Raw genomic sequence first — 17,104 nt, 5'->3', positions numbered from 1 at the left:
CACACACACACACACACACACACACACACACACACACACACATACACACATGCATATATGGGTACAGAACGTCACCAACAGTAAACAACATGAAATACGAAAACAAATAAGTTCAATACGCAAACAATGAGAGAAACAAATAGAAAACAGGACAAGTAACACAAAAAACAGCCCTTCATCATATGTGTACTAAAGCCAAACTGTCGTTGGGGGTATTTTTGAATTCAATTAGAAATATTTTTCCAGCTGTTGTAGTTGTCGTTGTTGTTGTTGTTGTTGTTGTTGTTGTTGTTGTTGCTGTTCATTTCAGTATTATTGCTGTTCGTTTCCTTGTTAGTCTTGTTGTTGTTGCAGATGGTTGAATTATTAGTGTTAATTTTGTGTTGTTTGAGATAAAGGTGTATGATTGTATATCAAATTGTTTATGCAATTTTTCTTTGACTATTTTTGCATTGCTATTGGAAAGGAGTACTTACTACTGAGAGATCTGACTGCACTTTCTAGAAAAAGGAGTAAACTTACAGGGGTCTGTTTATGAGAGAAAATAACAAAAATATTCCTATAAGCATATTTTTTTATAGGTTCAAATTCCAGAATACTTAAGAACAACAATAACAGAAAAATAAATTTAAATGGCACCAAAAATATTCCAAATAAGAAAGAAGCTGGCTGTATTGCACTATCAGCTTAGACATTGGTCAGTCATGAGCTCTGGAACTCATAAGGCCAGAGATCATGACATTCCACCCTGGACAGGACACCAGTCCATTGCAAGGTTAACTTCCCAGCTGTTGCTGAAATCCATTTACACACTTAGTGCACTGGAGCTACATAAATTTAAGTGCTTTGCTCAAAGACATGATGCACTGCTTGATTCAGGGATAGAAACTATGATCTTACAATTCTGAGCGCAACGCCCTAGCCACTAGACCATGCATCTTTTTAATTTCTGAAAGAAAACCAAAATATTCCCCTACTGTTGTCAGTAATCAGCTAAAGTTTGACAAAGTGAAAGTGACACATTAAATGACAAAGGTAGCCCTTTAAGTGAATAAAACTGTAGAACCTGAACAATCTTGCATGTAAACGAGAAAATATAATGAACTTTTAAACCATATGAATTCTGTTTTTATTTTTTGGTCTGAAGATAACCATTCAGTCAGTTAAATTTATAATGAGCATTGGGCAAATGAATGTTTTGGTGAAGGGAAAGAGAGTCACAGAAAAAAAATGTCATATTTCATTTAAATACCATAAATAAAAGTCAAAGTAATTAAACAAATAATATTTCAAATCAATTATTAACTGAGAAAACATGAGTTGTAACACAATGACAAGATAAATTTATAAAATGGCAATGCACATATGTGACAAAATAATATTAAATCAATCATTTGCTGAAGTCTTCTTGTAACTTCTTTTTTCTTTGTGACTTTTTCTTTGGATTCCAAGCATGAAGCCTTCTAAATCTAAAATCTAAAAGACATAATAATACCAGCCATGCTTCTTCTGCAAACAAAATCTTTTCTAATATTTTTTTTGGAAAAAATTACAGAAGTCTTTGAAAATATAAAAACAGCTTTCTGGAAAACATGCAGTGGTTCAAGAAAATACTTAAGAGCATCATACAAAACCACATATTTAATTATGAAAGCCAAGGAACTCTACACAATTGGTAAAGAATCTGTGCTGCCAATGGCAGGTATATTACAGAAATTATTCCCGGAAATACCTATGTAAACAAATAAGAAAAAGTCCACTGTCAAACGATATGCTATGTGAAAGGATTGCAATAATCAATTTGCCAAATTTATTGAAAGAATTAAAGAATGTACTCAATTTGTAATCTAGTTGGACTAAATCACTGACATTTGATAATACAGCTCAACAATTCTTATAGTATTTGCTTCTAACTGTTTATGTGAATCTTAATTTTCAGCTTTAATGGTAAGAAATAGTACTCAGCTGTTATGAATATAGAAATTCCTTTAAGAACATCAGTGACAAATATCAGGTCACAGTTTGATGTATTGTAAAGAAATAAGACAAACACATCAATCCCAAAGAAGTTATTCATATAATATAGTTTTTGTTGTTTGTAAAGTTTTGTGTGGTATTGCTTTGACATTGTTTTATGAATATTCTGAGTTTTAGATTTTAGTATTTTTCTTAAAAAATGACCACATATGTATTATTTTCTTTTACTACCTATTGAATATTTTACCACTAACAATCACAAGAGAATCTGTCAGGTAGTAAGGGGGAAAAAAGTTTAAGGGACAGTTAGGATGGTCTTTCTTTGCACAATTCAGTTCAAATTTTTATGGCAAATGTTATGAGAAATTAGCACATTAGTAATTCTATCTGTTTGTTTTTACTGGTTGCAATGCAAATTCCAGGTGAAAAGGACTATGCATACGTTTGATGTAGAATTAGTGCAAATGTTGCTAGGAACTTAATGAGGACAATAAAGTGGGTTTTGGGGGAAATGTTCTCAATGGTTATAGAAAACAAAGAACTGGTTTAGAAAATTATTTCACTCAATGTATTGGCAACTTGTAATTGTTTTATTTGATATATTTTTTTAAAATAAATTTTTAGACTAAGCTGAATGCAATTAACAATTTAAAAAATAGAGTACATTATAAACATGAGAAGGAAACTTCTTAGATACGATAAATAAATAAATAAATAAATAAGAATAAGAAAATGTGTCTTTTGTAGAAAGGTAAGCAATTGATAAGATTTTTTTTCTTTCTTTATTCTGAAGAATATTTGAAGTCTTATATTGTTAATGTGCTACTGATTATGAGAATATGATTAGAATCTCTTAGAATCTCTACTATACTTGTAAGAATGTTAAAGTAACAAATTGATTTTCATTCTTAGTTGGATTTTGGTATTTTATGATTGATAAGAACTAAATTGAATTAGAAACCATATAGTTGTATAAGTCTGCTACAATGTAACAAAACAATTTACATGATTCAGTTGGATTTTAGTATTTTATGATTGATAAGAACTAAATTAGATGAGTCTCCTCTTACATTTCAGATTTTTCTGCTTTTTTTTCTTTTTTTCTCCTATTATTTGATGCATTATTTTCAAAAAACAAACTGTCAGAAAACATAATAGAACATTGAGCTTTAATTAGATACTAAATATCAATGTTTGAGCCACTTTTGTACAACGATTCCACTACAAACCATTTTCTCCTATGATGTTATTTTATATCATGTGTTAATCATTTCATATCATGAAGACATATTTAGAATTTAACTTCATTGTATTACACAGAGCAATTAGACTGCTTTATATCAAGCCTGCTTAAATAATGTCAAGGTTTGATTGTTTGTATTTAACTGAATTTTTACTGTATTTTCTGGCATACAAGTTGACAGAGTAGATAGGGTAAATGTAGCATAAGCATAAATGTACCATCACTATCTTTCCATATCCTGCTGCATTTCACATGGAATTTTTGATCCTTCAAAGTTGTCTTGCTGTATAAGTTGACCTACCCCTTTTTATCTGAAAAATTTGATTTGTATGCTGAAACATATGGTAATTTGTAATCTTTTAGCAACACATTAAACTTTCTGGTTTATCATTATTGATATTATATGTCATTGTATCTTTGCAGCTCCTAAAATACAAGGCTGAAAGAAAGTTGTCAAATCACCGATTGGCCGAGGAAAATGAGGAAATTAGGAAAATCAAGAAGGTATACTTTGAAAGATTCATTGCCGCATTACTTTCTCCATAAATGTCAAATATTTTGCCAAAACTCTCTCAATTACTTTTAAGAGATGATTATTCAGTTTAACATGCTTATATCATTTCCCTTTTGTAATGCATTTCCTTTGCCCTTCTGCTATTTTGCAATGATATTTCTATTGATAGATCCTTCTGAAATAACTGATAAATTCAAGTCGTCAAGACTGGGATTTTACATGGTGATGCAAACTGCTAAAAATAGCAAAAAAATAACCTTTAAATTACATCTCACCTTCTTTAAAAATAAAAGAATACACTCAGTAATATAGGCCTTGATATACAAAAAAGGTAAGAGGGGACTGGAATGCTTTTAATCATAAGTCTGCTTGATCAGTGGTAGCCTGGGTCTAGCAGCAGCAACCTGTTGACTTAAGAATATACATAGTTATGTGACTTGATGCTTTCAATATCTCCATAACACTCTCTCATGGCCTTGTTGTTTTTCTAGATTTCTTACCACTATTTGCTTTACTAACCAGACTGAAAGTAACCTTTATGTGTGTGTGTGTGTGTGTGTATGTGTGTGTGAATATATATATAGATATATATATATATATATATATATATATATATATATATATATATATATATATATTTATATATATATATATATATATATATATATATATATATATATATATATATATATATATATATATATATATGTATGTATGTATGTATGTATGTATGTATGTATTTATGTATGTGTGTGTGTGTGTGTGTGTGTGTGTGTGTGTGTGTGTGTGTGTGTGTATGTGTGTGTGTGTGTGTTACATTATTAGTTATTGTGTTTTCGAATCATGCCTAATATAATGATTTGATAATTGCTATTTTAATTTTTAGGCTTAATTGAAACAGCTGTAAGTGAATATGTTAGATTTTTCGCAGATAACAAATTTTTATTAAATGCTATATCTCCATTTTCTTAATTTTCTTAAGAATGATTTATAAACCATGGTTTATATTTAGACCTATTATTTTATGAATATTATTATTCACAACAAATATTAGGTAATGAACCAGTAATTCATTGGATATTACTATCCCTTAATGATGCTAATTTAACCTCTAATTGTCTTCATTCAGTTCAATTCTATAATAAAACACAGCTGCTGAATTTACTGCACAGTAGGACTGAACTTAAAACCACATGCTTGGGAAGCAAACTTTTTAGCTTCACACAGCTATGCCTGCACCAAATATGAGGTTTCTATGTAGTCACTTAATGTGCTAAAAATAACAACTCAATTTCACTGAAAGTGTACCAAACCATCTTTAAAAGGAAAGAACATATTTCATAACATAGTTTCAGATATTTTCTTTGCAATTACCATATCAGAAATTACTTTCGGTCATAGTTCTACTTGATGAAGGTTGATCTGAGCTAAACAGCCTTAGCAAGGACAATAGATAAGATTTCCTTATGACCTGATACCTATTTACAACAGTTTACCTACTCTAGGCAAACTGAGGTCATATAGAATAAAAAGTATTATGCTCAGAAGCACAATAAGAGAAACAAAGCATGTAGATTTTAAACTCATGACAAATGAGCCAGTAGTCTAATATCTCAGCCAGCCTGATTCCACATAGCTTTGTTATGAATATTACTGAAGTCATTGAGAGTATCAGATGCTTACATATCTTCTTTTTTCCTTTTCTTATTGTTTTTCCTTTGTCTATTAGATATTAAATATGTCTAATTTGATTTTCACCCCTTTGGAAGTCAAAAGAATTGTTTCTTTCATCAGTTGTTTCTTGAAAAATTGATGGAAAACTCTTTAGAATGGTAATCTACAAACTGAACCTAAATGATTGGTTGCCAGCAAGTCTAAGAATCAGGCTGAGTTGAAATAATGCTTTTACTTCTTTTTTATATATATATATATATATATAATACTATTTTGTCTGCTGGTTTTCTTTGGTGAAACCATTAGCCAGAAAAAAAATTTAAATAAGTTTCTTTTTATTTATTTATTTATTTATTTATTTATTTATTTATTGTAAGATACACTCATATGATAACATATAAAGTAATGGCAAAGAAAATCAACCAAAGATTGAATCTATATAAGAGATAATACAAATATAAGCTTTACATTCATAGTATGAAAATACTTATTGGGTTATGAATGAATGAATGAATGAATGAAAGAATGAATGAATGATGCTAGCACATTTCTTCTTTACCTTTTTTTTTCTTTTTCTTTTTTTTTTGGTCTAAAATGAGTTGGTGTGTAAAAATAAGTAGCGAATAAAGTGAAACTTGGTTCACACACTGGATGTTGTAACATGCCCTTAAGTATATGAATAGATAATTTACTGAAGCAAAAGAATAAATGAGATATATATCCTTTTAAATGAGGTTTCACGTCTCTTTGAGACTGAATGCATCAGTAAAGATAATCAAAAAAGCTTCCCATAATAATCTTATTACACTTACATTTTCCAATTCAAATAGTTTTTCGTTTTGTTTTGTTCTTTTTATTTTATTTTTTTATTTTTTATTTTTTTATTCATTTATTTTTTAGCTTTTATATAAGCTGTCATTAACAGTTTATAAGTTCTTAAGCTAAAAAAAAAATGCCAGGTGTAACCAGTAACCAACATCACCACCACCACCACCACCATTATTTGCTGTTGGCACTCCGTCGCTTACGACGTCGAGGGTTCCAGTTGATCCGATCAACGGAACAGCCTGCTCGTGAAATTAACATGCAAGTGGCTGAGCACTCCACAGACACGTGTACCCTTAATGTAGTTCTCGGGGGATATTCAGCGTGACACAGTGTGACAAGGCTGACCCTTTGAATTACAGGCACAACGGAAACAGGGAGTAAGAGTGAGAGAAAGTTGTGGTGAAAGAGTACCTCAGGGTTCACCACCATCCCCTGCCAGAGCCTCGTGGAGCTTTAGGTGTTTTCGCTCAATAAACACTCACAACGCCCGGTCTGGGAATCGAAACCGTGATCCTATGACCGCGAGTCCGCTGCCCTAACCACTGGGCCATTGCACCTCCACTCCACCACCATTATTATCATCATCATCATCATCATTATAATCATTTAAAATCTATCTTCCATACTGGCATGGATTGGCCAGTCCAAACAGAAACTGATGATTTAGAGGACTGCTTCAATGCTCCAGTGTTTACTTTGGTATGGCTTTTATGATTGGATGTCCTTCCTAATGCCAACCACTTTACAGAGCATAGTGAGTGTTTTATTGCATAACACCAGCCCTAGTGAATATAGCCTTGCAAGGCTAGGGACATAATGTATCCCCCTATAACTGAGACGAAATAGAAGACAGAATGTGCAATGATTGTAGGGGGTGGGTGAGGGAGGGTAAGATAACAGGAACAGATTTGTAGTTGTGTTAGATTTGTAGGGAAGAGTCTAACAGAAGAGGAGAGTAGTCAATCATTGGAGGGCAATAAATATGGTAGGGAAAGAGGAACAAGAAGGGATTGTTAACAAAGGCACAGGAGTGGCTGTGTGGTAAGTAGCTTGCTTACCAACCACATGGTTTCGGGTTCAGTCCCACTGAGTGGCACCTTCGGCAAGTGTCTTCTACTATAGCCTCAGGCCGACCAAAGCCTTGTGAGTGGATTTGGTAGATGGAAACTGAAAGAAGCCCATCATATAGATATATATATGTATATATACATGTGTGTGTGTTTGTGTATCTGTGTTTGTCCCCTCCCCCCCCAACATCGCTTGACAACCGATGCTGGTGTGTTTATGTCCCCGTAACTTAGCGGTTCAGCAAAAGCAACCGATAGAATAAGTACTAGGCTTACAAAAGAATAAGTCCTGGGGTCGATTTTCTCGACTAAAGGCGGTGCTCAGTATGGCCACTGTCAAATGACTGAAACAAGTAAAAGAGTAAAAGAGTAAAATAGGGGTTACTGAGAAAAGGAGAAAACAGAGTCAAAAAGTTGATTTGTGTTGAGGGGCGACAGGGAATTCCAGAGCTATCCTCCATTATAAGGGTGAGTATGGATAGAAGGTCTGAAGGGAAATGGACAGAAGGGGAGCAATAGATTAAAAAGGTAAAGTTACCTTCTCAAATCATGTTGTCTCATAAGAGCCGGTTACCTGGTTTTCCATGGCATATAAATTCCCCACCTGGACAGATGCCAGTCCATTGCAGGATAACTCATTTTTGCCAACTGAGTGGACTAGAGCAATGTGAAATGAAGTGTTTTGCTCAAGAATACAATGCGTCACCCAGTCCAGGGATTGAAACCTCAATCTTGTGATCATGAGTCCAACACCCTAACCATTAAGCCATGCACTTCCATGAACAATAGATTAGGGTGAAGAAGAATCTGGAGAGAGTTTTTTTTTTAAGAAAGAGAAGTGTGAGGGTTGTGAAGGGGTGGTCAAAGGATGAGGGGTAGATGGGAAGAGGTGTTGAGGTAACAAGGATGAGAGAAGCTGTGGGGGAAAGGGCAATGAAAGAAAATGGTGTAAAAGGTAAGGAAGCAGTGAGTAAGTATTGTGAGAGCAGTGAACAAAACAGGCATGATGCATCATCATCATCTTCATCATCATCCTCATCATTTTACATCAGCTTTCCATGCTGGCATAAGTAGGATGATTCAACAAGATTCAACAGTTCAGTAGACAATGTCTTTCTCAAACATTTCCTTTTTGATATGGTTTCTATGGTTGGATACCCTACGTAGTACTAACCACTTTAAAGACTGTATTAGGCATGTTTTTTCATGGCACAAGCACCATAGAGGTTGCCTTTCCATCAGCAAAACTAAAGAGCTTTTTTTAAACCCTGTATTGTTCTCTGCTCTGGTCGATTACCAAACATTTAGCATGTATTGAATGCTTTTTGTGGCACCAGCATTATCGGAGGTACCTTGTACCTTTGCAAAGTGAAAGAAAGTACCCCAAATTGAAAAGAAGCAGATTTATTGCGAGATGGTGGTAACTGTAAGAATAACAGACGGAATAAGGTTGAGGTAGGGGAGACAGAGATGGAGGAGATGGACAAAGAAGAGATGGACAAGTAAGAGATGGGCATGAAGGAGAGAGAGGAGGAAGGGGAAAATATCAAGGGTTAGTGTGAGAGAGAGAGGACACATTGTGGTATGTTCATATATATATAATGCACGTTGCGATGCATCAAAAATATTTATAAATTCCATCCAAAGATTATTATTATTATTATTATTATTATTATTATTATTATTATTATTATTATTATTATTATTATTGTTCAGTAGTTTTATTTTTATAACGTGCTTTCACTTCACTACCGAGCGCTACTCTGTGTGCCTTGGGTATGTGCTGTGGTTTGCTGTGATGCTCTTATGGTTATTGTATTGAAAGTGTTTTGCGTAGGATGTGTGCAGTGCCCAGTAGTGCAATTTTCTGTATGTTATATATATTTGTAAGTCCTGGTGTTTTTGTTATGTATTTGTCTGAATATTTTTTTATTATACCTAAGGCACCTACTATGATAGGAATTGTTTCTGTTTTTAGATTCCACATTCGAGTTATCTCTATTTCCAGGTCTTTGTATTTTGAAAGTTTTTCCATTTCTTTTAGAGAAACGTTGTCATCTGCTGGTATTGATACATCAATTAGAAAGCATTTTTTTCTTCATGATCTTTGACAACTATATCTGGTCTATTTGCCTTAATTTCTCTATCTGTGTGTATTGGCATATCCCAGAGTATGGTTGCTTTCTCGTTTTCTGTGACCTTTTCTGGCGTGTGTTTATACCATCTTTTTTCTGTTGTTATTCCATAGTGTTGGCATAGCTTCCAGTGTATATAGGTCCCAGCTCTGTCGTGTCTGTGAATATATTCCTTCTTAGCCAGGACTGGGCAGCCAGAGATAATATGATTATTATTATTATTATTATTATTATTATTATTATTATTATTATTACTCCTATATTTATCCTGCATTATATCAGCACAGCTCAGTAGTATCACCATTTGGTATCATTAGGCTCTTGCCAGCATAATAGAATAGGAACTTTTAAATGCGTATCCAAAATACTTCCCATAAACGAACTTAAAGGACACACACACACACACACACACACATACATAAATACATACAACTGCAAATTTACATTCTGTTATTTATTCAGTTGCTTACCTATGATATCCATAACAATCATTTGCTTTTAGCTGTTGAGCTCAATCAAGCTTAAAATACTGTAAATGTAATAAATATGTTTTATTCCATTGAAATGCATCCTATATTTCAGATTAGTTTTAGATACTTTGGTTGCTTACTAAAACTAGTGATGTGAAAGAGTAATTTTAAATTATCTTCAAACCATATAGAGAATTAATTGTGTAAAGAAAGAGCTAAGGGGTTTAGATTCTGATATTTAGGAATAAAGGGGTTGTATTTTATCAAATATAAAACGTATGCAGAAGCTTGTATTGTAACCATGTGGTTTCAGGTTCAGTTCCACTGTACAGCACATTGAGGAAGTGTCTCCTTCCATAGCCCTAGGCCAACTAAGAATAACCTTGTGGGTTCATTCTCTCCCACTGCGTGGCACCTTGGGCAAGTGTCTTCTATTATAGTCTCAGGTCAACCAAAGTCGTGTGAGTGGATTTCGTAGATTGAGCCTGAAAAGAAGCCTGTCATATATGTGCGTGTGTGTGTGTGTGTGTGTGTGTTTTTGTCCCCCAACACTGCTTGACAACCAATGTTGGTGTGTTTACGTCCCTGTAACATAACAGTTCAGCAAAAGCGATTGATAGAATAGGTAACAGGCTTAAAAAATAAAAAGTACTGGGGTCAGTTAATTTGGCTAAAATAATGTTTCTCTCTCTCTCTCTCTATATATATATATACATATATATATATATATATATATATATATATATATATATATATATATATATATATGCACACATATTTCTTTCATTCTTGCACTTGTTTCAGTCATTAGACTGTGGCCATACTGGGGCACTCACACACACACGCACACAGACACACTCACTCACACACTCACGTACACACACACTCACGTACACACACACACACACACACACACACACACATATTTAACAGACAGGTAGTTTCTGTCAACCAAATCCTCTCACAAGATTTTACTCAGCCTGGGGCTATAGTAGAAGACTCTTGAGCAAAAGATGGGATCTTCATGGCTGGAACATATTTAACCATAGGCCTAAAGGATGAGGACTGACCTGTGGCTAAACAAAAACAACAGCTCATTATTTTCGCCATTAAAATGAAAGTAATGATATCCACACAATGAAGAAACACACATTTATGTAGTTATAATATCAGTTGCATGTCTATACTTGTAATGTGTTACTAGATTATCAATGTCCTGTAATAAATTCAGTCATTACTACATGCTATCTTCATCTTGTTAGCATTCACCCAGCATCACCATAAAACTTCTGAATGTGTCATGAAGACTGTGCTGCAGACTGGATTTCAGCAGATCATTCTAGATGTTCATCACGCAACCACATAATAAAAACACAAGAAGAAAAGCATAACCATCATTCAAAAGCAAGGATGTCTTGGTACCATGTATCATGCTTTAGTGAAAGTATTTTAGGGGCCTACATAGCCTTAATCAGATATAACCCTCCACTTCTTATGAAACCATAAGGTGTAATGGTTAGAGTATTAGGCTCATGATCATGAGGCCATAGGTTCAATTCCTGGACCACATGTCATGTTGTGTCCCTGAACAAGGCCACTTCATTTCATCTTATTCCAGTTTACTCTACACTGCCACAAGAATTATGAAACAACAGTTAAATAACTACATTTTCTTATTATTTTCTCTGTAATGAGTTTCACAGAGCTGACTTATTTTCCCATTTCCTCATTTGTGTTTTGATGAGTATAATCACCAATCAATTTAGCCAGTTGATAAAACAAAAGCTCCAAGTACAATCCTCGGTTTAGAGTGGGAATATCACCTGAAGGTGAATAGGGATTATAGCAACTGAAATGTTTTATTTACAACACATTGGGGATGAGTAAATAACTTGAAAAACAGACTTAATATTCAAATAAGTTAATTTATTACTCACTTCCTTGGAGCTGACTAGTTTCAAACCACTCTCATCAAATATTGTTTGGTTTATTTATCACCCCTATTCATATTACCCATGTTGTGCCCAGTCCCATAGGGCCAGCACAGATAACTACATCCAGTTCTTCTCTCACAGACTATTGATCTACTAGATCTCCACCATGATCATGCCTTTCTTGAAGGTATCAACTTCCAACATTAAGTATAATATCCGTAACAGCAATGTAATCAGTCTCAGGTGGCCTGTTGAAGCCAGGGATGCTGCTCCTTCTTCCAGACCCTGCAAGTAAAAAGATACCACCTCTCTCAAAAAATCATCTTTAGATATTGTTGTGTCGATGCCCCCAGGCGAAGAAGTAGGATCTCCCAAGACATATAAATAGAAGTAGTCTGGCTGTGGTAGGAGTGTTGAGTAGTAGTCGAGTAGCAGTCGAGTAGCTGTTGAGTAGCAGTTGAGTAGCAGTTGTGTAGCGGTTGAGTAGAGATCATCCGAAGGTGCTAGATAGCATTAGCTTGATACATAACAGATATGATCCTGATTCATACCCTGTTTATAAATATTCATGCCCTGTAACATAAATATTCTAGAAATTTTAAGAATTTCCTTATAAGTAAACAACAAAACATTTGAAATATGTATATTCTATGCTTCTTCTTCCTTATTTCTTAATTTCTGATTCAGACTTCCAATCCCACCAAAAATTATTTTAAAAAGTGATTATCTCCCTTGTACAAACTGTTTGCAAGGGGTCACCATGTGTATATTCTTTGCTCAGTTTATAAATATCACTGTGGTTATTAATTTTCTACACTGGTGTACACATTATTTTTAAACATAATGTTATATTCTTTTCTACTCCTGGCATAAGGCCTGAAATTTTGTGGGAGGGATCCAGTCGATTAGATTGACTCCAGTATGCAACTGGTACTTAATTTATTGACCCTGAAAGGATGAAAGGCAAAGTCAACCTTGGCAGAATTTGAACTCAGAATGTAAAGACAGACGAAATACTGTTAAGGATTTCGCCCAGCATGCTAACATTTCTGCCAATCTCGCTGCCTTAACATAATGTTATATTATTAAAGCATGCAGTATTGTTTCATAGATAAATTCCCACCAGCATCTTTTGTTTTAGCAATCTCAAAATCATTGGATTCTACTATCCCAAACATCATCCTAATCAAATCTTATTAAAAGAAGTGTGCTGTGTGACCTCAGCAGAAATTAAGACCTATTATGTATGTAGTGACAAACCTCTGGAATACCTCCATGCCATGTTTCTGCTTGAATGGAGATGACTGAAGCTACTTAAAAACAACTAGTCACATGCTAAAGGAACCTCATATTATCTCTAAAGTGAGGTGGCTTGTTAATATAATTGCCAATTTTCCATTAAATAAATATTTATTATTCTTACCTTGCAGCAATATCCTAATATATTAAATTTAAAAGTCCCTGTAGTAGAATGTAGATTCAGCATGTGTAATTGATTAAATAAGCTGTAGCTAACAATTCTGAGCATGAATTTTCTCTTCATGATTCAATAAAAAAATGCTCTAGCAACAACGTGTTCAATTGAGAGTCTAAGGCAAGATTATTATTATTATATCTAATATTCCCAGTCTTTTCTTACTTCTGAGCCACAGAACTGCTCGATAACAGCTGACCCTTTGCTTTTCGAACAAGACATGAAAACATCCTTATAGCTTGTTTTAACAACAAACTAGGAATATGAAATGAAAAGGAGGAATGAAAATATATTTTATTCAAGATGCTTTCAAAAACAAGTCCATTTATAACTTGTACATGTTTGATGAATCGTGATATGTTTTTACCAGATTAGTTTATTTGGCACTTTTATTTTTCAGATTGTGTTAAGATATTCAATCTGACAGTCTCAGAAGAGATTTATGAGAATATTCATTTCGATGTAATATGACAAATAAACCGCTATATTCAACACTGATATTTTTCACTCATAGATTTGTAACTTTCTTTTTGTTTTTCTTTTCCTTTTGCTTTTGATCTTTTTGTTTGTTTTCCCTCTTCTTTTTTTTTATTGACATGCATTTGTTTAAAACCTTCTATAGAATTTTATTTTGTTTTATTTTATTTTCTTACTAACTCTATACTTCTCTGTACAGATAATGTTTTGAGGATAAAAAAAAAAAAAAGTAAATTTATCTAAGTTTATCTGAAATGAAAATGTCAAAATATACCTCAAAAATTTCTTTTAATTATCACAATAAGACATATGCATGAAGCTATTTTGTTGTACATTTAATCTGGTTGAAAATTTCAACAACAACATTCTGTAATGTTGCGATGAAAATAATCAGCTCCTATTTATAGCCTTCTATTAGTGATTATGCAAGTGCTTGGCAAGAATTGCCATTACACATTTATTTCAGAATATGTTCCAAAATACTACAAACAAATCTAATGGCCCTATAAAAACAATTATAATGTGTTATGAGCCAATAAGAAAACTGCTACAAGATTGCTCTACCTGCCAAAAATAGCTGCCAAATCTCTCTCAAATCTTATTCTATGTGTTTTAAACAAGACATGTCACATCAGATAATGCAATCATCAGATACCCCTTGCTTAATTAACGTAATCATCAGATGATATCCCTTGCTTTAGTTAAGGTTTACCTGGAACTGACTAACATCATTATTGTAATGTACAGTTATTTCAACAATTTAAGCAACTGCATTACAGGATTTGTGCATAGTCATCACCACCACCACCACCACCATCATCATGAGCATGACACCATCATCATTATCAACATCATTATCATTGTTTTAATACCTACTTTTCCATGCTTGCATGGGTCAGATGGAATTCATCGAAACAGATTTTCTATGGTTGGACACCCTTCCCCTCACCAACCTGCACCTGTTTCCAAGCAAGGTAATATTTCCCCATGACAAGGCAGCATGCTGGCAAGATTGTTAGCACACTGGCCAAAATGCCTAGGGACATTTTGTCTGTCTTTATGCTCTGAGTTCAAATGCCACTGGGGTCAACTTTGTCTTTCATCCTTTTTGGGTCAATAAAATGAGTACCAGCTGAACACTGGGGTCAGTCTAATCGACTTATCTTCTCTCTCTCTCTCTCTCTCTCTCTCTCTCTCTCTCCTGAAATTGCAGGCCTGGTGCCAAAATATGAAACCAAAAAAAAGATAAATAAAAACGAGAATCAATTCTTCCAGCTTGGTGCGTAAAAGCATCCACTACACTCTCAGAGTGGTTGGTGTTAGGAAGGGCATCCAGCTGTAGAAACTCTGCCAGATCAGATTGGAACCTAGTGCAGCCTTCTGGCTTGCCAGTCCTCAGTCAAATCGTCCAACCCATGCCAGCATGGAAAGCGGACGTTAAAAGATGATGATGATCATGATCATGAATTACTGATTGATGAGAAATCATTTATATGGGTTTCTGGTCACTGAAAGATTAACCCTTTAATAGTCAGACTTCTTTGTCAAATGTAATGCTTTTTTTATTCACATTGTTTTGAATTAATCATATATTATCCTGTAGCACCAAGATTTCAATGGTGTTTGCATACTTTTATAACATTGTAGAGTAAGTGTGAGTTTGGACCTGGTCAGTTTTAACATATTTTGTAAAAAAAAAAAAAAAGGTAAAGTTACCTTCTTGAGTTATGCCACCTCATAAGGACCAGTTTCCATGGTGTATATATTCCCCTTCTGGATGAGACCCTGATCCATCACAGCATTACTCATTTTTGCCAGCTGAGTGGATTGGAGCAATGTGAAGTGATGTGTTTTGCTCAAGAACACATGTCGCCCAGTCCAGGAATCGAAACCACAATCTTACAGTCATGAGTTCAGTACCGTAACCACTAATTCATGTGCCTCCATGGCAGAATATTTGGGCCAGATATGGCCAGATTAAATTCTAAAGGGTTAAGGTAGGTATTAGTTTTTTTGTTAGTAATTACTCTTTGTGTTACTATGTATATTGTGGGTTTTAAAATGCCCACAGTATCCCTGTATGTTGTAAGAAAGGTGCTAAATGAGTCAATAACAGAAAGGGTGTTTGCCATAAAATTCTGCCTCAATAAGTTATTCTCAAACCCATGCCGACATACAAATTTAAAAGTAAAACACTGGTGATGAAGCATTATTATCTTGACTACATTTTCATTTATATTTCAGGTTCAAAGTTTTTTTCGTGGTTGGCTCTGTCGACGGCGTTGGAAACAAATTGTGGAGCTCTACATCCGTTCTCCTCATGCTGAAAGCATGAGGAAACGTAACAGCATTGTGTTCAATATGGTTGAAAGTGAAGAGGAATATAATAGGCAGCTATCCACTCTTGTTACATGTTTTCTTCGACCTTTTAGGATGGCTGCCAGCTCTAAGAAACCCCCCATCACACACGAGGATGTCAATTCTATATTTCTAAATAGGTAAGTTGCTCTTTGTTGTTCTGTTCTCTTGTTTTTTTTTTATCTTTTGTCTTTTACTTGTTTCAGTACTTTATCTTTTAAGCCTGGTACTTATTTTATCAGTTTCTTTTACCAAATGCTAAGTTACAGGGGTATATACACACTAGCATTGATTGTGAAGTGGTGGTTGGGGGTGGCAAACACAGACATAAAGACACATATACATAGATATATACATATATATACATATACACATATATATATATATATATATATATATATATATATATATATATATATATATATATATACATATATATGATGTACTTCAGTTTCTATCATCCAAATACTCTTGCAAGGCTTTGCTTTGGTTGACCCACAGCTATAATAGAAGACACTTGTCCAAGTTGACATGCAGTGGGACAGAACCCAGTACCATGTAGTCAGGAAGCAAACTTCTTGCCACACGGCTATGCCTGCACCTAAGAGATATTTAGCCTCACTATATATCATATTCTTAACCAAAATATTTATTGAAATAATTTGGAACATTGATACAACATTGATACACACTCTTAACTCCAGGTTGAAACCAATTGATAAAAAGTGATTTATGAGACTGAAAGTCTACATGTGTGCAAATATATTTAGATGTAAAGAAACACAGAAAGGAAAGAAATAAATGTTCATATATCTAGACACATATTACATCCCTGTGGTTTAAGATTTGTCAGCTACTTTATGCAGATTCTTAGATATTGTAATTTTATACATTAGATGGCAAAGTAATAAATTCTAATTTATTCAAATAAACTAATAAATTAACTTAAGAAT

The 17,104-nt window shown here is 33.9% G+C and overlaps 1 protein-coding gene across 11 annotated transcripts in view; it reads left to right on the top strand.

Moving 5' to 3' along the window:
• The window catches only part of LOC106876029 (ras-specific guanine nucleotide-releasing factor 2), a 577,714-nt gene that overhangs the window by 390,039 nt on the left and 170,571 nt on the right, over positions 1-17,104 (top strand). For all 11 annotated transcript variants that reach the window (XR_016238462.1, XR_016238460.1, XR_016238461.1 and 8 more), the window contains exons 4-5: positions 3,644-3,724; positions 16,038-16,291. Coding sequence is in view for 7 of the 11 variants with exons in the window: in XM_089342317.1 (XP_089198443.1) it covers positions 3,644-3,724; positions 16,038-16,291 (335 nt within the window). In the remaining 4 variants the exon portion in view is untranslated. The remainder of the gene's footprint in view (positions 1-3,643; positions 3,725-16,037; positions 16,292-17,104) is intronic.

This window comes from Octopus bimaculoides, chromosome 2, assembly GCF_046866305.1.
Source record: "Octopus bimaculoides isolate indiv1 chromosome 2, ASM4686630v1, whole genome shotgun sequence".
Lineage (NCBI taxonomy): Eukaryota > Metazoa > Mollusca > Cephalopoda > Octopoda > Octopodidae > Octopus > Octopus bimaculoides.
This window is presented reverse-complemented; position numbering and strand designations above follow the sequence as displayed.